The sequence below is a fragment of the Melanerpes formicivorus genome, unplaced genomic scaffold, assembly GCF_026170545.1.
Source record: "Melanerpes formicivorus ecotype bairdi unplaced genomic scaffold, bMelFor1.0.p_v2 SCAF_14, whole genome shotgun sequence".
NCBI classification, from domain to species: domain Eukaryota; kingdom Metazoa; phylum Chordata; class Aves; order Piciformes; family Picidae; genus Melanerpes; species Melanerpes formicivorus.
Window position 1 is genome coordinate 13,646,563 of NW_027142366.1, and position 26,160 is coordinate 13,672,722.

A 26,160-nucleotide genomic window follows, 5' to 3' on the forward strand; every position below is an offset into this window, starting at 1 on the left:
GACAGTTGCTGTTAATTTAATGGGTACAGTCTTTTGGAAGATTATCCTACTGTAACTTAGACAATCAACTTTGAGCAATCAGACAGGCACGGTATATATTTGGTATGTAAAAATTAATGTAATAAATTGATTTTCCAAACCAAGAATGTGTGCACCAGCCTGTGATGTAACTTGCACCGTAGTACTGGCCACCAAACCCCAGTCACTGCTCCCTTTGTGTGATTCTGTCAGGCTCTTCCTGAGCAGGGCCTTGTCCTCTCTCTTCCATTTGAAATGTTATAGCCCAAGAGCTGGATTACAGATTGCAAACGTTCCTTGTTCTGCTCATCACCCCAGCACAAGCTGACAGTGTACCTGACCTAAAGCCGTGCATGAAAACTGCAGTTGCAAAACCAATCACTTAAAGAGGATCCTTAGCAGGGAATACCTTACCAACATTCAGCAAATGACAGTTCCTGCCTCAAAATGCTTCTAATGTACATAGATGTGTGCACTACTTTACAGAACCATGTTTAGTATTAGGAGGAAGAAAATGTTTTTTCCAAGATCTTTGACATCAATCTTTTCACCTTCCCTTCATTTTCCCATTGCCTGTGTATAAAGTTCTCACAATACTGTTATAATTAAGACAGTCCGGAGTCCCAACAACTGTTGGTGCAGCAATGGCTATCTGAAGAGCTGTTACATGAGAAAAGCTTTGGTGTTCAGAATAAAGCGTTAAATAACCACTTATCTTTGGAAAAATCAGCAGTACATTCACATCCTTTAAAGAAGTTGTCAGATTTTCTCCTGGAGATGCACATAACAGGTACAAGCCTCAGAACAACACAATCCCTTTTGTTGTGGTGACTTCCCATGAGACTGACTTACTCCTGAGGCAGAGCCCATGAATTCTGGTTTAAAAACTGCTGATGGTAACTTAAGTTTGAAAGAAAGGTGGGTTGGGCTGGTGGTTTTGTAGGAACTGTAAATGAACCAGCACAATTCCTTCTCACAAAGCCTCTGTTCTCTTCCTCTGGTTGAGGGTGCTGTAAAAAGGGTATTTTTCTGATTTGAGCACAGTCAGGAGTCTCAAGTATTCTCACTTCTGATTAGTCCCTAAGCTTGATTGTATCAACTATGAGTGTTTAAGTTACTCTTTAAGGAGGTCTCACTTTGGAAACAACATATAGGAAAGAGTACCTATGATATTTGGAAAGGTACCACCACATCCTGCTGTCAAATCTGTCTTTTGGAAAGAAAAGTACTGCGAAGTTATCTTTTAATAAGCACTCTCCACTTCAAACACCACAAGCTTTTTAAAAAGGATGTTCTGTAGGAAAAAAACCCAACCAACGCAAAAAAAGTTCTGAACAACTGTCCACCTAATAAAAAATGAAAAACCTAGGGGGAAAAAAAAATCTTAAAATACATTTAGTTAAGGTTTTTAAGCAGTTCAGCATTTGGTTTTTGGTCATTAATAAACAGGCTATTGCCTCTTTTCCTTTTCAAGTATATTTACCTCAGATAAAAGCTTATCACCTCTTGATACTTGTATTTACTCTTCTGTAATTATCTTCTACAGGAAACCAATGAAAAAAGATGTAGTGTAGAAGTGGATCCCAATGCTTAAGCAAATTCAAATGTCTGGGGTGGGAGGAATGGGCCAGTAACTGCTGAGAAATTTATACTGTGCCTTACCTATGAAGAACTCGGCTGTGTTTTGGCTCAGTATAGCACTTTAGGTCTGTGCTTCCTTTCAAACATATGGATTAGATTCACTGATGGCAGCACATTTTAAACTGAGGTACGTGTCCAAATATTTTTCTTCTGGGGCCAACAGATCATTTTCTGAGGTTATTATAGAGCATTAACCACAAAAAGCACCAAAAGGGAAAAGTAAATCTCTTCCTCTGCACTTCTTTTCCTTGGAGGCAGCAAGGGCTATTTGTGCAGGGCTATCTGGGCTTTACAGTGCTTGAGTCAGGCTGAACTTGTCAGTGAACTCTGCTGGCACTCCTGTAATCTCCATGCTCAGGAATAACTTTCCTCTTCTGGACAGCTGTTGAGAATGAATTCCATCAGTTATTAAAAGAGGAAAGTTTTTTTTTGTGTGTGTGTGTGCCAGCATTTGCAGTACCAATCTTACCCTTGCCCAATGCCTATCCACTGTGTGTGGCTCCTCTGTCCATACTTCACCTCCCTACAGTTAGCACGTAACATTTGTATGTATTTCAAACACCACAAGAAGATAAATTTAACTTACAATGACTGTTTATTTAAAATTACTCCTGCCTTTTTTCAGCTGGGCTGTAATGTCCTGCTAGCTTTCTGAGACCAGATATGCTGTAATGTAATGCATGTATGTAGATATGTATTTAATTTACCTAGGTTGAAAAAAATGTTTCATAGTTATCTATCTGGAGAAGACAAAATAATTGCAATTGTCTTCATTCAACCTAGAAGAAATCTATGCTGACTTATAGATTCTTAGAAGTGAGAAATACAGCACCTAATGACAACTAATTATTTGTCTTGAAAATTCTTGGCACAGAAGATGGGTGTAGTTTTAGAGCACTGGATTTCAGAAACAGATTTTCAATTTTTTGTTTTTGTCCAGACAGGCCAGAAGGCTGAAAGGAAAAATGAGAAAAATTATCAGAGAAGCTACTAAATCTTTTATACATTTTATTGAATATGAATACAGTTGACAGGAAGAGCAACTCTCAATATAGTTATACTTTTTTTTTTGGTCCATTTGGACCAAACCATGTGCAGAGGTGACCAGACAGTTGTGACAGACAGTCGGAGCTGTTTCAGTTCAGAAAGCTTGACTCCTGCCACATTTCCCTGCAGCCACTAACCGACAGATGAGAACCACTCTAAAGTGAAACTTTTATTTTGTTTTGCTCAAGGTAAACTCACTGAAGGTAACATACAGAGCCATCTAGAGTGAGTTTCGGCAAATCCCTCTGCACTGTAACCAAACCGCTGAAAGGATGCCTAGCCCTGCCGGCCCCAGGGGACCCGGTGCTGCTCTGCGGGAAGAACAAGGTGCCCTGGGACAGGAAGTAGAAAAGGAGGTCCCTGGATCACCGGCACCTAGGCGCTGGCAAGCTGAAAGTCTTTAGAACTCTGACACTTCTTGTGTCACAAAGGGGCTGCGCATCGTCTCGAAGGAGCAGCGGCTTCGGGGCTGCTCAGAGCAGCTGGGGCGGGTGGACGGTTGAGGGCGGCTGCCTGAGCTCGGTGCAGGATGGAGTTCTTGGGGACCACGCAGCTAGCCAGTTACTGTGGCACAAGGAATAGCTGCCTCTTCCCAGATCTAGCTCCCACCACCACAACTAAGGACACCTATCGGTCCTACTACCTACCGGGTTACCGCAGCCTCAGCTCCTGGAGGCCTAGTCTGCTTCACAGGGTGGTTTCAGTCCCTGCCGGCGCTGACAAGCAATTTAACCCCACGGGGCGGCCACCCACTGTCCTGCCTGCGCTACAGTCCAGCCTGCATGCCCGCTACAGCACTCGTGACTGGCACCTGGCAAACATGGCTCAGTTAAAGGGCTCTGAAGCCTCCACATACAGTGCTAGTAGACTGAACACTGATTCTAGGAGACTGATGCAAGATAAGGATCAACTGACTCATCATATGCAAGAAGACAGTACAAAAAACCTGGGAGAGAGGGTCTGCAGCATTGATTTCTGGAGAGCTGAGCTCTCCTATGAGCTAGATTGTCTGCTGAAGGAAACTCAAGCCTTGGAAACAGCAAAGAGGCGGCTCGAATGTGCTGTAGATGAATTGCAGGGACCACTGAAGGTAGGTTTGGCACTGTACTGTGGATTCAACTCTATTGAATATCAGTATGACTTTTACCATTATCAAGACAGATCTTGGTGATATGTATAAAAGTCTAAAAGACAGTCTATCCAGACATTTCTATGCCCTCTTTTTCTTCCTTTCTGCTTGAGGCTTCCAGGAGGCTGGGTGTTCCTCAGGCACTGGCCAGTGAGCTCATTACCTTACAGGAGAGCAAAAAATGCTCCTGTAGACTGCAACACCCTAATACTCTTATCTATCTCAGATTTTTCTGCTGCTACTTGGTGAAAATAGCATTTTCACTTAGTGTATAATTTGTGTTACATTTTGAAGTTCTCCAGCATCCTAAAGGCAAAGTAATCACAACAGAAAAAACCCCAACACAGTAATGTTAGAGTTGATAGATGATGCTAGTTAAAACTCAGAACATGCAAAAACTACTCAAAGTTCTCTAATGAACATCTGCAATACTGCTGCTGAAAGCTATGTCTATCATATTTCTAGTCAAGGACATAAAGAAAACCAAAGATCAGTATTCATTAATGACTTTTTTAATTGTCTGTATCTGTACTGATTCACAGTGGCAGGCTGGACATGCTTTCTATTCAGGAAACCTTTTCAACTGAAAAGCTTTGTGCCAGGCTAATGCTGTTGCATTTATTAGTATAGTTCTAAACAAGTGGATGAGAAAAGTAAAGTTAACATGCTGGGGCTATTCAAATACCATCTTTTTTTTGTATAGGTATGAAACTTCAGATGTGGGCACTGGGTAAGGGAGGATAGGGGGACATGAGATTAAAGGATTTTGCTATGAATTAGGGAGGCTGCTAATCTGTAAAAGTAAGCATTAACAGCTAAGTAGTGATGAGCCACTAAGATGGATCAGTTGAGTGCAATGAGACCACCTTATATTCTGTTCCACCCTCAGAAGGTGGTCATTACATTCAACAAGTCCAAGTGCCAAGTGCTGCACTTTGGCTACGGCAATCCCATGCAGAGCTACAGGCTGGGGTCGGAGTGGCTGGAGAGCTCCCAAACAGAGAGGGACCTGGGGGTGCTGATTGACAGCCACCTGAATATGAGCCAGCAGTGTGCCCAGGTGGCCAAGAGGGCCAATGGCATCCTGGCCTGCATTAGGAATAGTGTGGCCAGCAGGATCAGGGAGGTCATTGTGCCCCTGTACTCTGCTTTGGTTAGGCCGCACCTTGAGTACTGTGTCCAGTTCTGGGCCCCTCAGTTTAAGAAGGACATCGAAACACTTGAACGTGTCCAGAGAAGGGCAACAAGGCTGGGGAGAGGCCTTGAACACAAGCCCTATGAGGAGAGGCTGAGGGAGCTGGGATTGTTTAGCCTGGAGAAGAGGAGGCTCAGGGCTGACCTCATTGCTCTCTACAACTACCTGAAAGGTGGTTGTAGCTGGGAAGGGGTTGGCCTCTTCTCCCAGGCAACCAGCACCAGAACAAGAGGACACAGTCTCAAGCTGCGCCAGGGGAGGTTTAGACTCGAGGTGAGGAGGAAGTTCTTCACCGAGCGAGTCATTCGTCATTGGAACGGGTTGCCCAGGGAGGTGGTTGAGTCATCGACCCTGGAGGTGTTCAAGGGGAGATTGGACGTGGCACTTGGTGCCATGGTCTAGTCATGGGGTCTGTGTTGATAGGTTGGACTCAATGATCCTCGAGGTCCTTTCCAACCTAAGTGATACTGTGATACTGTGATACTTGACATGTCAGCTCCGTGGCCCCTTCAGCAAGGTTCAAGATTTCACTCCACAATGCAGTACTAAGCCTACTGCAAATCATGGAATCACAGATATACCTGTTGGAAGAGACCTTCAAGATTATCCAGTCCAACATGTGATCATGCAGTCCAACCTTCATGTTCCTTGGTTTGATTGCAGATTGCCCTGGAATGCTTGTACCACCGTGAGAAGCGGCACGGTATTGACTTAGTTCATGATAACGTGGAAAAGAGCCTCATGAAGGTAAGATCAGACTAGTTTGTTTTTTAAAGTGTGGAGACAAATTCAGTGACATTAGGGTAGAAACATGGCAGTAATTTCTTCCTTTCAGTCATTTGGAAGACTGAGGAAGGGAAAAGAAGAATAAATTTTGTGAAAAGAGAAATGAATTTCATAAAACTATGTATACTGGGATGAAATACTGCTAAATGTTCCACATGAACAGAAGAAAAGAGGGTACTTTCAAAATGAAAAAGAAAGGCTCTTTGCCTGATCTCCCCAAGCACCGTTCTCACCATGGAGCAAGCTAGACAGTGACAGTCAAGGACAATAATGACTCATTTTGTAGTAACAGGAAAGCCAGTTCTAAAGTTGCTGTTACTCCTACACATACTGTGCAACTATAGAGATAAGAGTCTGTTGTTGTTTTGTTTGTTTGTTGGTTGCTTTGGTTTATTTATTTATTTATTTTTAATTTAAGATGTCCTAAACACTTCCAAATAATTTGAAACACTTAACTCCCTGTTTCAAAACTCCCCAAACTGAACACTTTTAGGTAAGAGGGTACGTGGTGCTGTACCAGAGGATTTTAAAAAGAGGAAAGAGGCTGAGACACCATAAGATTGGTTGAAAGACCCTAACTGCCATGTTTGCATGGTTTTCAGTGTGCTTGGTAGGAATATTTCTTATTTATTTTAAGCTGAGTGGAATCTGGCTTTGAATTTCTTTGACTAATAGCTTGACAGAATATTACGGTATACTTACTTAGGGAGCCTGCTGCTGACGTCAGATATATTTTCAACCTACTCCACAATTAGCAAAATATTTGTATCATTCTAGAAAAATGTAGTAGTTGGAGAGGGTAGTTTAGTAGATGAAGGTTCACAGAATCATAGAATCATAGAGTGGTCTGGGCCAGATGGGACCTCCAAAGGTCATCCTGTCCAACCTCCCCAACATCCCCAACTAGACCAGGCTGCCCAGGGCCTAATCGAGCCTCACCTTGAATACCTCCAGGGAAAGGGCCTCAACTACCTTCCTGAGCAACCTGTTTCACTGTTCCACTACTCTCATAGTAAAGAACTTGTTCCTAACATCTGATCAAAGTCTGCTCTTCTCCAGCTTAAAGCCATATTTCAAGTGTCTTCATTGTACTTAAGCCAAACACAATTGGACTTTGTTTATTCAAGTGACTCTATCCAACAAAATCTGCTGTCATGTTTGATAGAACATAAAAAGCCAAAAAAACCCAAGCAAAAAATAGATGATAGCACTGAGGAAGAGAGAGACAAGAACACTTCCTTTCTTGACCCATGTTGTGTTTGAGATATGTGAAATGGTTGCAACATATGAAATGCAAAATGAAATACTAAGTTCATTGAAACAAATGAACTATGATGAAAATACACTGTGAATTTTCCATTTTAGGAGGTTGATGTACTCAAGGACTGTCAAGAAACATTGACAAAACATGCACAGATAATCAACCATCAGCTAGGGTAAGACTTTACATTTAAATCCTCTTGTAAAACCAGGAAAACTGAGTCCAGTGTTAGGTAATATTTAAACAAAGATTGAAAATATCAAAGGCAAAAGCATAGAATCATAGAATCAGTAAGGTTGGAAAAGACCTCAAAGAGCAAAAGTCCAACCTGTCACCCAAGACCTTATGACTACAAGACCATGGCACCGAGTGCCATGTCCAATCCCCTCTTGAACACCTCCAGGGATGGTGACTCCACCACCTCCCTGGGCAGCCCATTCCAATGGCTAACAACTCTCTCAGTGAAGAACTTTCTCCTCACCTCCAGCCTAAACTTCCCCTAGTGCAGCTTGAGACTGTGTACTCTTGTTTTGATGCTGATTGCATGGGAGAAGAGACCAACTCCCTCCTGGCTACAACCACCCTTCAGGTAGTTGTAGACAGCTAAAGGTCTCCCCTGAGCCTCCTCTTCTCCAGGCTAAACAACCCCAGCTCCCTCAGCCTCTCCTCATAGGGCTTGTGCTCGAGGCCTCTCCTCAGCCTCATTGCCCTTCTCTGGACATGTTCAAGAGTCTCAATGTCCTTCTGAAACTGAGGGGCCCAAAACTGGACACAGTACTCAAGGTGTGGCCTAACCAGTGCTGAGTACAGGGACACAATGACCTCCCTGCTTCTGCTGGCCACACTATTCTTGATGCAGGCCAGGATGCCATTGGCCCTCCTGACCACCTGGACACACCGCTGGCTCATGTTCACCTAGCTGTCAAGCAGATCCTTCACCTCTTAGATGCTCACTGCCCTCCACTTCTAATTCTTACTAATGATAGAGTTTATATGTGAAACCACAGGAGATGGCTGTGACTCCAGTTTTAAATGTTTAATCTGAAATCCTTCATTAAAATTGGGGATACTAAAATTAGAGCTTAGTTGTGCCAGTGTTGCTATATGTCACATTGGAGTGAAGCATGAAGGGATTTTTTAAAATTTAAATTAAATAAATTCAAAAGAAATCTATTACTGAGAAGGAACAGGAATCTAAGCACATCATAAAGTATGAGATGAGTTACAGAATGGACTTAAATCATTTTTCTGTATAATTTTGTTATGGGAGGCTTTGGGATGTATTTTATTCCTTCAGGAGCACACAAATATCCTACTAAGTGCAACTTATATTGAAATTGTATTGTTTGATGAGCTAAGTGAATTGTCCCCCAAATCAGGAGAGATGTGAAATTACAGCTGTGGTCTGCCCTTTTCTTCCAGGTTTACAGCTGTGCAGGCGTGAAGGCTATCATTGAAACATTCCTCCCTTTTGCTCTGAGGCTTTCTTTCAGGCCACACAAGAACTTACTGTTGTTTTACACCCTTGCAGTTGTCTGTCATCAAAATGACAAACATTATTAAAAGCAGTGAGTTAAATAAAATTCTTTGGGGAATACTTGCTGGAGACCAAATGAGATGAGTGGTACAGCAGCTCCCTCTAGCTAAATTACAGCACCAAGCATTTTCAAGCCACTGTGCCAACAAAATAGAAAATAAAGCATTGTGGGAAGCTAATGACAGCAGTGAACTATTTAGCATTAAAGGAGATTCAGATTAAAGAAGTCTTTCCCCTCGACAGCATCAACAGAGATGTGCAGCATGCCCTGGAGCGGGATCTTTCTGACAAATGCTCAGCCCATTTTATTGATGAGAAGTGCTTTAACCTGAGGAACACATCAGACAGCATCAACTTTTACCATGGAGTGGAAAAAGCAGATAGGTCGTGAGTAGTGAATTGTAACTCTTTCTGGGCTTCCTGCTGGAAGTAGGAACTTGATAGCACAAGTCCTAGCCCTGTCTTTTGAGAGGAGATACAGAAGTGGCTTATCTCCCTGCATTTTCCATCCTGTTTTTCCATCATTCTTACTTATTCCCTGCCTCCTAACAGCTGCCACTGTGAAGCCAGGCAGGGGCTGGCAGCCTGCAGCACCTACAGCACTGATGTGCGATGAGCTGTGTTTTTCAGTGAGGATAATGATTTACAACTGTGTCACAGCTGACTCCTCATACTCCTTTGTGGAGATGTCTTCTGGCCTTTAGGTTTCAGAATCAAATGCAATCAAATCAAAATTCAGCTAAGGTGTGCAGTGCACAGTGTGGTATACAGCATGCAAGTGCACACCAAGGGCTAAATATATTTTCCATTAAAATAGCTTAGATTACTTGGAAATTAGTCCTTTAAGCTATATATAGATATGTATTAAATAGGATGAACAAAAAGGTTTGGCATGTCTTTAACATTGCAGACTGAATTAAAATGTCCCAATTCTATACAGTTTTAAAACTGCTTATTAGTAGTGGCCTCATCAAGACCTGCATCCAATCTAAAAGCAATAGCAGAAGAAAAGCAGCTTGCAACAGAGGGCAGTGTTCTTGTGCTAATGACTTGTTAGTTCCCTTATCACTCTTTAACACAGCAGCATTTGAATGGTGATCATACTTCACCGCCTGAAATGTTAATGACTGTGTCTTGTTGGCAGGAGGAAAAAAAAAATCATTATTATTTGTTTACTTATGTTCTGCTTTTCGTTAAAAGATCACCTCATTCACTACTGAAATGAGGCCATATGCAAAGGAAACTTGGCAGGCATTCTGCTGACTCTAGTAACTACCTGCTTGCAGGATTAGCAATAAATAAAATGATTTTTGTCAGCTCTAGTAAAAAGGAGATTCACGTGGATACATTTTATATGCCCTTTCTTTTCTCACCAACCAAAGAAGTGCCATTTTTCATTAAGATTTTCCTGAAACCATTTGGCAGAACTCGGGAGCAGTGCAGGTGTGCAGAGCCAGCCAGATCAATTACAGTCTGAAAGAGCAATGTTAACAGATTAAGTACTGAGTATTTTGGAAAGTCAAATGGGAACCTACTTGGAAATGTAATACAATGTTGAGAAAATGGCACATAACTCAGTTTCCCCAGGAAGAACATTTGAATTCACAAAAGTAGATGGTATTTGAATGTAATCTGATGGTGTGCAATGTCCAGGAGATCATGCTAAAGTATCTGCTAATCCATCAAGGCCATGAGTACTCTGAAACATGACACATAGAAATGAGTCAAATTTCAAATCACAGCAGGTGTGAACTCAGATCTTCACCTTGCCTGTTAAAGACACAAAGAAGCTGTGTTGTTGACATTTATATCCGATCCTGGAAACAACAAATAAAGTATGCAAGAAACAGTCATTCTGTATACAGCAAGCCATAAACCTGCTTACTTTGTAGTTGGCTCTAGGGCCACCAAGACCTTTAGTTAGCAGCTATGAGATTCAAGCAAGCCATAGATAACACTGTCAAAGCAACAGTTCTCCAAATACCTTCACTCATTGCTACCACATCTTTGTTTTATAGAGAGTGGAGGATATGAAGACCACAGAATCATGTGATATGTGACTGCCCAGTTCAATGGATGAACACAGTGTAATTCAGCTTAATTATCACTGAAAGAAAATAGCTCACTTAGGCTTTTAGGTTTGAAATTGTCCTCTTATTTTAAATTTCTTACTAGTGTTTCGGTTCCTGCAACGTGGGCTAAATTCAGCGACGACAATATCAGGTGTTCTCAACATGCAAGGGCCAACTCTGCCAAGATGCGAGAGGATGCAGAGACTGAACTAGAAAATGCATCTGAGGAGATGTGGAACCATTGTGTTGGTACCAACTTGGCCTTTAACAGTCGTATTGCTGAGGTAGCTGATGCAAAGAATAAACTCCAACTACAACTGGCCAAGGTAAGCCTCACTAAGACTTGGCAGCTGCATGTTATCTTAGTTGTGCTCAAAAGGCTTAGAAATCTTCTCTAGAGTTTATGTCTTTCCTGACTAAAGACCTCCTCAAAAGCTGTACCTGCATTACCTTTCCTCAAACAGCATTTAATTCACACACGGCTTAAGAAGAGCTTAGTCAAAAGACAGGCAGACTGACAGGATGACAAGGTTTTGCAAGGAACCATGCAGCATCTGTCCAGAACCACCCACTGATTATGTTTATTGTAACTGACATGCTTAAAGTGGGAAAGATATCTTAAATAGTGTATTTTTTTTCTATTTTCCATTCATTGATGAGATTCCCTTGCCATTCCCTGATACTTTTTTTTTTATGAACAGTGAACTATGGAATGTGTGCAAATGAAAAGGCTCACAAGCCTCTGTTTTAGAGGAAGGAGGAAGACTGAAGTTTTTGCACTTTGTGTTGGCAACAGCAAAGGAAGAGCCCTAAATTAATTAAGATTTGAAAATATTTACATGCAGAATGTCATTGGTCTGTCTTTGACACCTAAGTTCCAAGTTTTCCTAACCTTAAATGCATTTGCACATCTTTAACATGTATTTTTGCCTGATTGTGGTCAGAACAAGCCTTATACTTCCAAGTGGGTCAGTCTGAACTTTCCAAACATTTGTTCTACCTTTGTTTTCACATACAAAGCAGAAATGGCGCAGTAGGAGACAGACCTCTACTAATCTCTCTCTGTATGGCCTTTCCAGTAGATCTTCACTGATAAAAGTAACATGTTGGAAGTATATTAGTTAAATTTTGAAACAAGTGTTCTGAAATGAAGAGGCTCTGCCTTTGTGTTGACAGATAAACTCTACCTTCATATGACTTCAGTCAGAGCTCAGTAAGTTCTTCCCCTTATACTCTTTCTCTTATAGAAGAGCCTCATGTTCACTCATTTTTTTCAAGGCACATTTGGAAACAATAGAGTTTTCCTGCCATTCTCTTTGCCATAAGTACTTTAAGATGTTTTCAGTTTATTTTTAGGGATTCTTAAGAAAGTGCAAACTAACCAGCTAAAAATGTGTGTTGTCACAAGACATAAACCAATGTTTTCTTTCCCCCCCCGTCTTATAAAACATGAAAAATGTTGAATGTAGATTTGTGTGGTTTAGTTTGTATGTGATCTAGCCAACTACGATGCTTTATCCCTGAATTGGCCATCCAAGTTTCTCATGGATTTAAATCTGTGGATATTTTGTTCGTATTTTCCATTGACCTTTTCTAATGCTTTTGAGTGTCCCTTTTATAAAGGAACTACCAGCACAAGGTGGCAGAGGGTGCATATATTGAGTCACAAAGTGCATTGTGAAATACCAACATACAGGCTTCATTTTGTCATGAAGGTCCAGCTGACAATGTGACATATAGTATAGAAACCAGTATTGATGTCCTTATACTGTTACACCGTGAAATAGCAATACTAAGCTATCTGGAGAAACTTGGGCAATCATATTTGTGTAAAGAATAATTAGATTGTATATACTCAAGGATTAAAACAAACAAAAAACAACCCAAAGAAGATTTCACTTTATGAACTAATGTTGTTAACTGCTGAGGTACTAGTTAGGACACAAATATCAGAAGTACTTTTCTCATTACAAACTTCACAGTAATGGAGTTACATCAGAATAGCAAAATGCTGGAGGTGAAGAAAATTGTATATGCTGTGAGGAGTAATCCAAATTTAACCTACATTCATACTGTAGAATGTTCGCACCTATTTAGAAGCACAATACAGTCTTCAGGAGAAGGCTTCAGCTGATTTTCCTTAACTATACACACTTTTCCAATCCCAGTAAGCCAAGAGATGCACCTAAGTACTTGTCCTGGTAGGCATTTAAATAAACAGATTTTTGCTCCTCAAAATACTTTCTCAAACCTTAACATTTAAGCTGCTTGGCACACAGCCTTTGCCTCTTTTTCATGTCTAAAACAGTTCAAAAAAGACGAAATGCCTCCAATTTATAGTCATCAGGCAATACACATGATGAAAGCATGCTTGTACAATCATCTCAGGATATGTATCTCCTGTCCACATTTTTTACTATAAACCTTAAAATAATTTGCCTTTAGTTCAAGAGATGGTAGCAACCTGTAGATGTTTTGTCTTAGGGCAGATCAGATTTATTTTTACCCTTTATTCTACTTGAAGTTTGATGTGAATTCAAATCAAGTAACCAAATCAACACAAGGGAGACTCCAAAGAGCATTGATTGTCAGTGATTCCACTTGCTTTTCTGCATTCCCAGTCCAGCTGCTGCCTATTCCCACTCATTTAATTAATGTATTCAGGAAGTTGTCCAAGTTATCTTCACCTCAGGTTTTCATTGTCTGTTATTTGGCTTTTCCTCTCTGCTACTTCTTCTGGGGAAGCTGGCTGGTAAAGCTGACAGCTTCAAGTCTGTCAGAAGCCTGGGAAGTGATTTGTATATGGGAACACTAAAAGAGGACTAAATTGCTTTTGCATAATTCTGAACAGGAAACTATCAAATACAGAAGGGAAATACTGTCCTTAAAAACCTGGTTTAGATGTCTCCCTGTCCAGTTCACTGCAGAGCTTCTCTGTAAAATTATTCTCTGCCCACGTTTGCTTGATTTTGTTCTACATAACTAAGACAATGTGTGATCTTTACAGTGGTGACCACACTGAATATGTGGGAGCAAGGGTGTGGTATAAAGCATTTCCTATTGCAAGCCCAAAGCCTAGAAGTCATCACAGCTGCAGGAATGATTAAAAGACTGCAAAGCAAGCAATGGATGCAATAAGTTCCTCAACTTTCTCTGTACCAGGCTGAAAATGTTGCTGCTAGTAGCACCAGATGACTCTGCTTTACTTATCCAAGTAAAAGTTAGGGTAGGAGCAGAGAACTTGCTAAATCCATAAGTATCTATACAGAAGAAAAAATAATGCTAATAAAAGGCTTTTTGCTTGAGCAGGCAAAACCAAAGAGGAATCAGTAGCCAGACAAAATCCAGACAAAACCAGATGGAAAATAAGTACTTGTTTTTCAGAGCAAAGGAATTAATCACTGAAAGAGTTTTACTGCAGATAGATGGCTTCATTAACACCAGGAACTCAAAATCAAGATCACTGTTCTCCTTGAAAGCTTTAATCTCCCTACAGGCACTGACATACAAGACAGACATTTCTACAGGATAGACCAGTGGCCTGCAGGCAGTGCAGCCTTAGTGCATCTGACCCTAAGATTGAAAATGTCCCATTTCCATTTCTGTCCCAACTACACATGCCTATGATTAATTTATCATACCTCATTCTGGGATTAATGTTGATCCTAACAACTCAAGGTTCATCCAGAATTTGGATAGTAGAACCCTGGAAGTAGGAGGTGCTGGAAGCAGAAGCCCAGAATTCCTAGCTGAGTATTTGGCAAGGGTTAGATCACAAACCATAGAAGGTCTTACAGCGCTCCTATGTTTCATCATCACTGGGCACACAGAGCATGTGGTCTTTTGGAGATACAAATATTCTGCAAGTGTCTGATTGCAACATATGGCTGTAGTCAGGCTCTGAGCTGCTCTAGGACCAGATTTTTGGGCTGGTGTACACAAATCAGTGTAGTAGAGGGTGGGACGCTGTCTTCAGCGTGCCTCAAGAAGCACTCAGTTTATGCCAAGAAATAGTATGGTAAATACATTTTGCATCTGGTGTAAAAGTATATAAATCTTTAGGAAAAGAAGGAAAACCTTTAATCATGGTGCCAGCCCCTCATTAATATGTTTGCATCTCTTTTCCATAAACTTAATATTAAAAAAAAATACTTACTTTGGCTTCAGTTTCCTGGAAATAACCAAGAGGGCAGGATGTTTGCATACATTAGCTCTGGGAAGCAGTCAGATCAGACAGCAAGGGACATGTTTATATAGTCCAGTATTTATGCTGTACCTAAATAGCAGATTATCCCTACCAGCTCCAACACCTGTACTGTGCTCAGAAGTGTTTCTATGTCCAGAGGCAGAGTGCCCAGCACCACCCTTCCTGGAAGCTTTGCTGTTCCACTACCAAGGAGCACAGGGCTCAGAAAGATGCTAGAAAAACAGGTACATGGTTAGTACAACCATGAGAAAACATCCACTCACCACTCACTCCAATAAATGAACAGCCATAATTCTGAACATTTCCACTTCAGTTCCTGAGAATGTGTGCTTTTAGAAACACCTCTATTTGTAATGATTTTTATTTTTTTTTACCCCTGGCCAGTGTGTTATATCAATATATGATAGAAGTTACCTCTCACTTTCCTTTTTGCCTGGTATATTTTTCTTAAACAAGTTATCCCCTCAGAGCATCCATCCTCCATGCATTTTTAATGAATTTAAATCTATAAATTATCTGAGAGAAAAAACACTTTTCTGTTTTAGCAACTATTGAGTATGTTTATATGGTGGAAGAACTGAATATATTTTATAGCTGGGAAATTTCTCCTAATTCAAGGGATGAACCTACCTAATCGTATAGCTAATACAAAATGCAGAAAAAAAGCCAGGAAACTTTAAGTGGCAATATAACCAGAATCTGCCTACTGGCCTCTGAAATAGTGTTCAAACTTGTCTGATAAATTTTCTGAAAGGAACCCCCTTATGGCTGTTGAGGACACAGCCTGTTCCTCTGAACAGGAACGTAAAGTAATACTAAAATATGGTGGGAGGTGCATGCAGGAAGCATGTAGGAGAACTGCAGCAGTGTTGTGAGCTGTGGGAAGAACTCTAGCAGAGAGAGTGCTTTTTAGAAGACCCATGCCCCACTTTCAGGTCCCAATGTATCATCACATAACTTTTAAAATATGTATTTGTTCATTGTATTTTCCCCCTTCCTCTTTTTATGCCTTACAATCTCAGGTTTTTACAGTTTTTCATGCCCATTTATGGTGGCTAGGTACACAGTAAATCTTAACATTTCATCTTGGAACCTGTTTGAGAGTGAAGATCCTTAATAAAGAGTGACTCAGAAGTGGGGGGGAAGGTGCATTCTCCTGATATGATTGATAAAGTGTGCAATGCATTGGTTTGAAGGTACTTTCTCTGGGCATTAATTCAACCTGTACTTCCCATCTCTAAAGAACTCTGTCATCCCATGTCAGTATACACAATAAATGCACAAAGGTTACTGCCCAGAAAGACACCAACTCTGCTTCAATACAGGTAAAATATCTGAGTGCATTGTCTGCTGATGTCACATTTTGTTGAGAAATATGGTGGGCTTTTCCTTTCAAATGTGCTTTTCTTCTTTTCCTAAGACATTCCTGGACTACTCCTCACCATGCCCTGACTAAACCCAAAACTTGGCAAGTCATAAAACAGTGACCTGCAATTAAGCTTCAAAAGAAACAATCAAACCTTAAAAACAGCCAGAGCAAGTGACACAGTAGTCTCTGTCTAGAATTTGTCTATGATACAACAGTGAAAACTGTCAGATCCCAATTAATTTCAGATTTGAGATCTGGGCTATGCCTGCAATCCAAAGATTGCAAGATATCATAGATTTCCTTTGATATGATGTGGTCATATCCCCTAACATCATCTGTAAAATCATTCACAGTCACACTATTCAATTAAGCATGATAACCTCAACAAATGGAACGTAAAAGAAAAAGATTTCAAAAACTGGAGAGGCTAAATATTAAATATAAAGAAATTCACAAAAGGGGGAAGCACAAAAATGTTCCTTCCACTGTATGACCTGTCTGCTGCTTTTTGCATTCAGATACTAAGCACTGAGCAAACTTTGGACACAACAAAGCAACAAGGATAGCTGTCAGACTGTAGCATTTTAAAAGTGCTCATGCTGAGCACAAGACTGTCCTGTTTACAGGATGAAATGTGTGACTTCAGCATCTCTTTCTCTTGATGTAATTGTATCTAGTCTATAAGAATTGTGTCCTTGCTGAAGTGAGAAAGCAGCAAGAGCAGTTTTCTACAAGCTCTCAGGAATGCTGCATCACAAACCTTTACTCATGCCCTGGAAGGGGAAGTTTCCGTGTGGGTAGCTGCCTGATCCAGTGCCTCACCACACTCTCCTAGGAACATTCTGCTCAGCGTTTGTTGTTTTTGCTTCCTGCCTTTGGAGGTCATCCAAACATGACGTAGACTGGGCCAGCACTATCTGGTGATCCTCCCCACCAATCCGTTCATGTAGAGGAGATTATCTAAACCTTTTTATCCAATGTGTGGCCAGAATGCATAATCAAAAACTGCTTGTACAAAGCTTCTGAGGTGCGTTGGAGGTGGTTCCCCTGAGGCTATTTTTCTTTGTATGTCTTAAGTGACAGCACTTCTTTAATAAAAAGGTGAAATAATATGAGAAAACACAACGAACATAAACCACATCCACCTGCCTGTAGCCAATGGATGTATAGTTTCATGTTTGAATTTTGAGTACAGGCAGGTTTAGACGATATTTTTCTTTGGGAAATAAACAAGAGGTTTACTCAGTATCACTAACCAATTGCCATGGTTGTACCTAACCTGCTTGCAGACTGCTCCTACCTTTATGAGCACATAATGAAGTTTTGTGGCACGAGGGTGTAGTTACTGCACGTTGTGCTGACCAAGTGTTAGAAAGGTTGGGCATAAAATGGAGCTTTCTGTGACTTTTGGATGAAAGCTCTCTTTTCATGATTAATGAACTACTGGATTCTCAAGAAAGAGAAATATTTTCTATTTAGACTTCAGAGCTTGCCCTTTTCAAACATTAACATTGTGTGAACTTGTGGGCTGTGCAAACTGTAAATAGTTTTTGAGTCATATCTAGATACAAGACTACTATTGTCCCATGTCAGTTAAGTGCCATTATTTATGGGGAAAGTGCACACAACTTATTCTGAAAAGAGAGGACAATACAGCCTCCTGCTTCTGTGTCACCAGAGGGAATACGTATGTGCTTGCCATGTGTAGACTGGGAAGTGAGGCCCAGTCAGATACTATCTGGCAATACGTTACAATAAGTGCTGTAAAGGAACAGAAAAACTCTCAGGTTTGATGATTTCCAGCATGCACTTGAAATGTTACTACTGAATTTGAAATATATCTGGGTGTGTGGTCTGGTGGTTGTACTTGCACTCTGGCCATGTACAAATGCATCAGAGGATTTGAGAAAAGCGTGTGGTCACAAAATCCCTCTTTTAAAGTTTGCTTTGCTAACTGAGCTTAATGAAAATTGCCTTGCCAAGAGACTGAGGGCAGTTTATACATGGGAAATATGCTCACTGTTGTCTGTACTAGAATCAGATTTTTTCTTCTGCATCTTAAAAATCATCTGATGCATAAGTTATTTTTTTTCACACAAACAGAATGAAAGAGTAAAGGGAACTCAACCATTAGAGAAGCATTGTCACATAGTAGTGGAAGGGCCATGGTTTGCTGTAGGCAACCCTCACATAATGAGGATTTGTGGCAGAAAAGTGGAACTTTCTGAAATACTGAAGACCACTAAAAGACCACTAAAATTTCTTCCCTGGTCCACTTATAACTTTGTGTAATGCTTCCTTAGTCTGTTGTAGTACATTTTTGCACACGTGGTGTCTCCTTTGATGGTTTCCTGCTTTCCTTCCATGTGTAGAGTAAACACAAGTTTTCTGTGCTGCTTGCAAAGAAAAAGAGAGTAGGAAAACATTTCTTGCAGAAATTATTAATTTCACCCTCTTCTCTAACCTGATTAGAACAATTAGAACTAATTAGATATAAGAGAGCTTGTAACCTAACTGCACTCACTGAATAAATTAAATTGGTTTGGTTCATATTATCTCAGGACAGAAAGAATCAGCAGAGTGACTACACTTCATGCTTACCATAGTAGTAGCATATTTGTGAACCTGCAGCATTGCTCTAGGGAGCTGTCTTCACAGTTCTAGTTCATTTCTAACCACATGCTCTGGATTGCTTTAGTTCTGCTGTTTCATAGATAGGTTTGCTCCACAAAGGGCAATTACCATTTCCAGCTGTTGCCCTAGAGAGAAAGTGAGAGACAGCTCAAGGGCTGAACTACAAAGCTCCTACCCAGAATCTGACTGAAAGTGGAAGTAGAAAAAAAACTCCCCAATCCTACTGAGTTCTTTGTGCAATGGACACAGCTTTGCCCTATTCTTACTGGGCTGCCACATGCTGCTTGGCTTCATTGTTTTTACTTTGAATTACTCTTTTGATTTAAAATAAATAAATCTGCTTACAATTTGCTCCATGTTTTAAGCAGATATCCTCACAGTACCTCCCTGCAGGTAGCAGAACTACACCACAGTGAATCTGGCTCACGTGTAGGCAGCAAGGCATAGGGAAACACCACTGCAGGGACAGAAGCTGTAGCATAAACACAGGAAAGGAGGACCCAGCTAAGCAGCGGGTGACCTCTCAAAGCACTGTGTACTCTGCCTCACAGCCCCAGCATGTCCCCACAGGTTGATGTTTTTGGTTAGCGATGAAAGTGAACAGTGGGAGCAAAAGATAGGACTGACAAGCTTGTAACAATCTGCCTGGCATACATCCACCTAATTACCAACAGCCTACCTGGCAGCTGGACCTCATCTTTCTCAGGAACAGATGAATACACACTGGATTCTCTTAGGGAAGTTATAAACAGCAAAGTTCTGACAATTGCATAAACTACTCAAATTCTGCTTCTGAGCAGCAGATGACCCAAATCCTTGGTGTTTTCATGGAGAAAAGGACATGGGCTTGATGCATAATGGAGACATTTGGCATCATGAAGTCTCTATCCCTTGTTTTTTATCCATAATAGAATACATGTATCCATAAAATAAGTATGTGCAACTTGTAAAATTGCAGACAAGATATAAAACGATGCTCTCTCCAAGAGAAATAGCTCCCAAAGTGCGCTGGATTACCTGCATAAATATTTCCTCTAAAACACAGCTGGCTTACAGTGATTGTCTAATTGAGAAAGAACCTCTGCAGAATAAAATTAGAGAGAGGAACTTGCTGCTGCTATCTTCACTTTTTTCCATAAGCTGTTCCCTTCATAAGAAAGCAGACTTTTTTTCCCTGCAGTCTATAAGCATAAAGGCTTCTTTTTGAGTGAAGATGCTCTCAAGCCAGTCCTGTAAGAACCAGCCTCAGACTCAGAGTGCTTAGTATAGCGTGGAGACCTGGCTTCACATCAGTATGGTCATGTTCATACACTGCTGCTTCAGGGTCCAAGATGAATCATCTAGTGGAAAATTGCATTGCTGTAAGGGCTGAACTGGTTTGGACAGTGCCAGCCAGGAGATCTTTCACATTGCTTCCCTACAGGATGTGAACAGGCCCTTCAGGATTTGGACTGGGGTGCAGCTTCTTAACTCTTTGGGGTTTCATAGTTTCATAGTTTCATTCAGGGCTGGAAGGGACCACAAGGATCATCTAGTTCCAACCCCCCTGCCATGGCCAGGGACACCCCACACTAGATCAGGCTGGACAGAGCCTCATCCAGCCTGCTCTTAAACACCTCCAGGGACGGGGCCTCGACCACCTCCCTGGACAACACATTCCAGGGTTTCACCACTCTCATGGTGAAGAACCTCCTCCTCACATCTAGCCTGAATCTCCCCACCTCCAGCTTCATTCCATTCCCCCTAGTCCTGTCACTACCTGAGATCCTGAGAAGTCCTTCCCCAGCCTTCCTGTAGGCCCCCTTCAGATACTGGAAGGCCACAATTAGGTCACCTCGGAGCCTTCTCTTCTGCAGACTGAACAGCCCCAACTCCTTCAGTCTGTCCTCATAGGAGAGGTGCTCCAGCCCTCTGATCATCCTTGTGGCCCTTCTCTGGACATGCTCCAGCACCTCCACATCCCTCTTGTAATAGGGGCTCCAGAACTGGACACAGTACTCCAGGTGAGGTCTCACCAGGGCTGAGTAGAGGGGGAGGATCACCTCCCTCGACCTGCTAGCCACACTTCTCCTGATGCAGCCCAGGATCTGATTGGCTTTGCGGGCTGCAAGTGCACACTGAGAGCTCATGTTGAGCTTTTTGTCCACCAGCACCCCCAAGTCTCTCTCCTCAGGGCTACTTTCCAGCCAGTCACTGCCCAGCCTGTATTTGTGCCTGGGATTGCCTCGACCCAGATGCAGGACCCTGCACTTGCTCTTATTGAACCTCATGAGGTTGGCTTGTGCCCACCTCTCCAGCCTGTCAAGGTCCCTCTGGATGGCCTCCCTTCCCTCCAGCGTGTCTGCTGCACCACACAGCTTGGTGTCATCAGCAAACTTGCTGAGGGTGCACTCAATGCCACTGTCCATGTCACCCACATGTTTGTTTACAAATAACCTTTCAGGAACTAATTCAATTTTCTTGAGCAAACCTGGTAAAACCTAGTATGTAGGTAGGCAAGATCTAAATAGCAGCGTAATTTAAACCACATTGCACCATTTTTAGTGTTTGAAATTCAAGTTGCATTGATTTTAGTAGACTGGCTGAAGAGTAATTCTATTTGTTCTCTTCCATTCGGAAGCTGTCTACAGGAAAACCTTGAACAGGTTGACCATGTGGGCTGTAATTAATCATGATAAATAAAAGTTAAATAATAATCAATTGGCTAGAAAGTGTTACCTGAATACAAACATATTCTCCCTTCTTTCTTAAGACTGACCAAAACATTTTTTTTTTTCATACAGGTGAAAACATACAAGAAGCACTTAGGTTTCTCAGGGATAATATGATTATGCAATAACATACACTGCAACTGAAAATTGTACTATACTAATTCCATAGGGTGTCTCCTTTCTGGTGATATTTCACTCCCTTTCTTCTCCATTTACATAAAATAAACCTTCAAAGGAAGTTGATCCTCTCTCTACAGCTCCCAGCGGAGCTTTCAGAACCTTGAGAATTTTGTTTTGGTTTGAAAATGAGTTGTGTTGATACGTTCTTGCAGCAGATGTCCCCAAAATACTTGGAGTATGAAACAGTTTCAGAGGGGACATATTTGATTGCTTCTGAATTTTCATGAGGCAAAAGGAGAAAGAGAATTGAATGAAGGTTTAAATGAAAATGACAGTTTATTGGAATTTAATCTCTGCAAAATGTTCATAGATCAAGCAGCAGATTTTTTTATTTAGGAGAAAAATTAGATAATGAAGCAAAATGGAAATAAGTCCCTATAGAACCATAAACACTGCCTGTATGAAAGTGGCTTTATCAAAGGAATTTTCCCCCATCATCAAATTCAGTGTTTCTCTTCTGCTTGTAATGCATTTATATTGCAATTTCCCTACAAATCCCTGAAATGTGCAATAGGAAAGAGATGGTGCATTTCTTAAGAAGTTTTTTGCCTGTTGTCTAGGAACAACTTCATTAAATGCTTTCATGTGATGTATGAGTGTACAACCCCATCCTTCTGGCTCTCCTGTGAGATTTGATTTACCATATGTCCTTTTCAAGAAATGGCAAGAGCAAGCTAACAATATTCAAATTAATCTGATTGATGTGAGTTTATAGTGATCTTCTCCCCTAAAATGCTAGAATGGAAGCAGTTCCAACAGGAGTGTTTAAAAGCAGGGGTGAGTTCTGATTTTGTACGCACAATAGGCTTACAGAAGCCTTCTGCTTTGTTCAGACACTTCAGGAAATCTTCCAGACAGAAGATACAATCAATTTACTGGAGAGATCCATAAAGGCAAAGGAGTACCCACTGAAAGTGGCTCAGACCCGCCTGGAGGGAAGAACTAAACGACCCAATATAGAGCTTTGCCTTGATGCACCTCAGTTACAGTAAGTAAAGGCCAGACTACTCCTTCCCTTCCTTCATCAGCCACTCAGGGACAGGAAATGTAAAGACAGTGTGAATCAGTTTGATGAGATTAGAATTGCATTTATTACGTTGTGATAAAGATTCTGAGAGAAAGAAGTAAAATCCAAGTAGCTACATTGAAGTAATGGGCAAAACCATGGATGTTCAATGTGTGTAGTTGCCTTGACAGTCCTTCTCCCATGACAGTTAAGAGCTCAATTGCTTTTTGGTGGCTGATACCTTTTGGAACTCAGTCTCACGTCTGAGTTGGGACTTAGGAACTGTTTTTAATCCCATGCGGTATGAAACACAAGATTTCACTTCAGGAAATCACTTTCATGCTCTGCTCTCCACATCCATTCTGTCACCTAATATTGTTTTAGATTTGAGTTCTTTTATGTCCATTTGGATAGTTTTTTTCATGTGGCTTTTCTTATCACATAAATCATGCCTGTTCAAGCAGCAAGAGTTCAGCTGTGAGAAACCAGAAAAGCTTCTTATTGCACTGTAGCATTCACTTAGCAGTTACATTTACTATGGGATCAGGTAATTTTCCACTTCAGTTAGGAGTGTGGACTCCTTAGGTATGTGAATAAGCTAGAATCAGTGGGATTTTTTAAAGAAGCAATACAAAACAAGATAGCCTTCAATATCAATGCACTACTGCAGTTTTATACTCACTTTGTCTTGTTCTTCCTCTACTTGCTCCCTGTAGATCTCTTCAATTGACGTTTCTGCAGCATTATAATTGATACCAGTCTGGTCAGCAGGATTGCATGTATCCAAAATATAAAACTTGCTTGACTGAGGGTTAAAAAATGCAGTGTACTTCCCCCTTTTTTCTTCCTACGACTGCCAGTGATGCTGTTGATGTTCCAAAGGGTGCTGTCTAAAAAAATTTGGGAAGCTTCATTAGAAGCCCCTGGAACAACAGAATTCCTTTGAATATTTTCTTCAATCAGAGTGAAAGGATATTAAGATGACATACTTCAAAACAAGAAGTACATGGGGTCCTGAATCAATCTGACTCCTACTAGCTTCTAGGTTATATAAGGGCTTCACAAGCTGTTTCAATTATTCATAAGTATTTTAAGCTTAACATGCACACAAGATTTCTGTTAGTCTAATGTGATTTCTAATATTTCAATCAAATTGTTTCTACAAGTACACTGTTTACTAGATGTAGATATATTGACAGATAATTAGCATATCCTGGTCTCTTTCCTCCAATGCATATGAATTTTGCTCTACTATAGCCCCTTAATCCAGCCCAGGCCATGCCAGATGCTTTGTCTGATCCAAATCGCTGAGTATTATCTGCATCACAGCTGCAATTAGAAATTGGATATCTGACAGGCTATTTGCAATTTGAACACTTACTCCTATCATAGTTTTTGGTTGAGTTCACATCTCAAAATATATTTTCTTAGAGACAAAATCCTATTTGAGAAAGTAAACCCATTTGCTAATTGACTTTCAAAGGTTTTGTTTTTTTGCTTTTAAATAATTGATGTGTGTTTCTCTCCTGTGGTTTAAAGTGAGAAAGAATTCAGCCCAATAGCTAAACTGTAATAGAGAAAGAAAATATCAAATGAACCACTTCTTTGTATCATGTAAATGTTATCTGAGTTTGCTGTTTATTTAAGAGGAAGTGCTGATGTTGGCACTCATTCTCTGTGTGTGCTGCCAACTTTGTAGCTGAAGGAATTAAGACAGAAAACAAATGAATAAAGTCCAGTTTTTCTGTGCTGAAGTGATTAAGACTAGCCCCAAAAAAGCTAAAATGGATTTGGGGAAAAATAAATAATAAATTCAATCTTTCTTACAGTCTACAGTGCACTGGGCAACTAACAGATCATTAGATAAAACACAAAGCTGACAGTATTAGAGAGTTTACCAAATCAATGACAATAAAAGACTTGCTGCATCTCCATTAATAAGCCACTGGAAGAAATGTGGCTGATATCAGCTCACAGAAAACTTCAGTTTCAGAGCTCCACATTCAATGGTTATTCTGGCAAGCAATTCCTGTTCCAATTAACATGCTGCTGTGCCAAATCTAGACCATTTAGGACATCCTGCTGCACGAGTTTAAGCCATCATTAACTACACCATTCTCCCAAACGTATTCTACAAGACCATATGCAAGAGCTCAGCACAGCCATGCTAGCTCCAGAGAGGCTGCAAATGAATACAGCCATTGGAAAGACCCACCAGTGTGGCCTAATCTGCTGTTCAAAGTGAACAGGCAAGAAATTACCACTTCTTAGAGGTGCTATAGAAGCTAGTGAGGAGGAGGTTCTTCACCATGAGAGTGGTGAAACCCTGGAATGTGTTGTCAAGGGAGGTGGTCGAGGCCCCGTCCCTGGAGGTGTTTAAGAGCAGGCTGGATGAGGCTCTGTCCAGCCTGATCTAGTGTGGGGTGTCCCTGCCCATGGCAGAGGGGTTGGAACTAGATGATCCATGTGGTCCCTTCCAACCCTGAATGAAACTATGAAACTATGAAACTAGTTTGGCAAATAGGTTTCATATTGATTCAGTATAAGACTGCTGTTCAAATCTTTCATGAAAGCATGACCTGTCCACTGTCAAAAAAGGAATGTGGTGAGGAACTCATAAAGTTACATGAGCAACCTGCCTCCTCTTTTTTTCAGGCTTGTCACTGAAGTTTTCACTCTAGATAACACCTTACAGACCTTAAAGCTACGTCTACAAGAAGCCAAAGATACTCTGCAAATGCTGGTCAACAACAAATCAAAGCTGGAAGAGGACATTTCTGTGAAGACAAACTCCTTCTTCATTGACAAGAAGTGTATGGACATGCGCAAAGTCTTCCCCAGCACCCCGCGGCTCATTGGCTACACTTAAGCAGTAACCTTTGATACCTTGATCTGAAAGTCACAAGGTTGCCAGTCACAGGGTTCTGAAGGAAATAGTTATTATTCTGGTTTCTCAGATAGGAAAGTCTAATAGAAATAAACTAATTTAAATCAATATCATGCCTCTTGCCTTTGAACAATTTAGAAGCAGCTACAGCTGAGATTCTGATCTCAAATCGGATTAGTAGACTTATTCTAACAGAAATTGTACTTCAGTCTGCAAGTTAAGGTTGCTCAACTTTCTAGTTAGAGAAGGTAGAGGGAAGAAGGATGGAATGGGCTTCAAGAGAAACTTTCCTGCATGACAGTGGAAACATTAACAGTGCAATAGACCTTGTAAAGAATTTGAGGAAGAACTAGTTTTAACTAATGCTTAAAGCAGTCTGACTGTTTTGGACACAATGGAGTAAGGGTGTTGTACTGTTAGTTGTGCTTCTTCCTGGATTTACTCACACTTATTTATGAGTAACCCACGAACTACAATTCT

The 26,160-nt window shown here is 40.9% G+C and overlaps 1 protein-coding gene across 1 annotated transcript; it reads left to right on the forward strand.

The window, feature by feature from the left end:
- The first annotated feature begins 3,232 nt into the window (after positions 1-3,232).
- On the forward strand, positions 3,233-25,788 carry TEKT5 (tektin 5). Its single transcript, XM_068147142.1, has 7 exons — positions 3,233-3,796; positions 5,694-5,777; positions 7,182-7,252; positions 8,858-9,001; positions 10,790-11,012; positions 22,621-22,775; positions 25,449-25,788. Exons 1-7 carry the CDS (start codon positions 3,236-3,238, stop codon positions 25,660-25,662), a joined length of 1,452 nt encoding a protein of 483 aa, XP_068003243.1. The 5' UTR covers positions 3,233-3,235; the 3' UTR covers positions 25,663-25,788.
- The last annotated feature ends 372 nt before the right edge of the window (positions 25,789-26,160 follow it).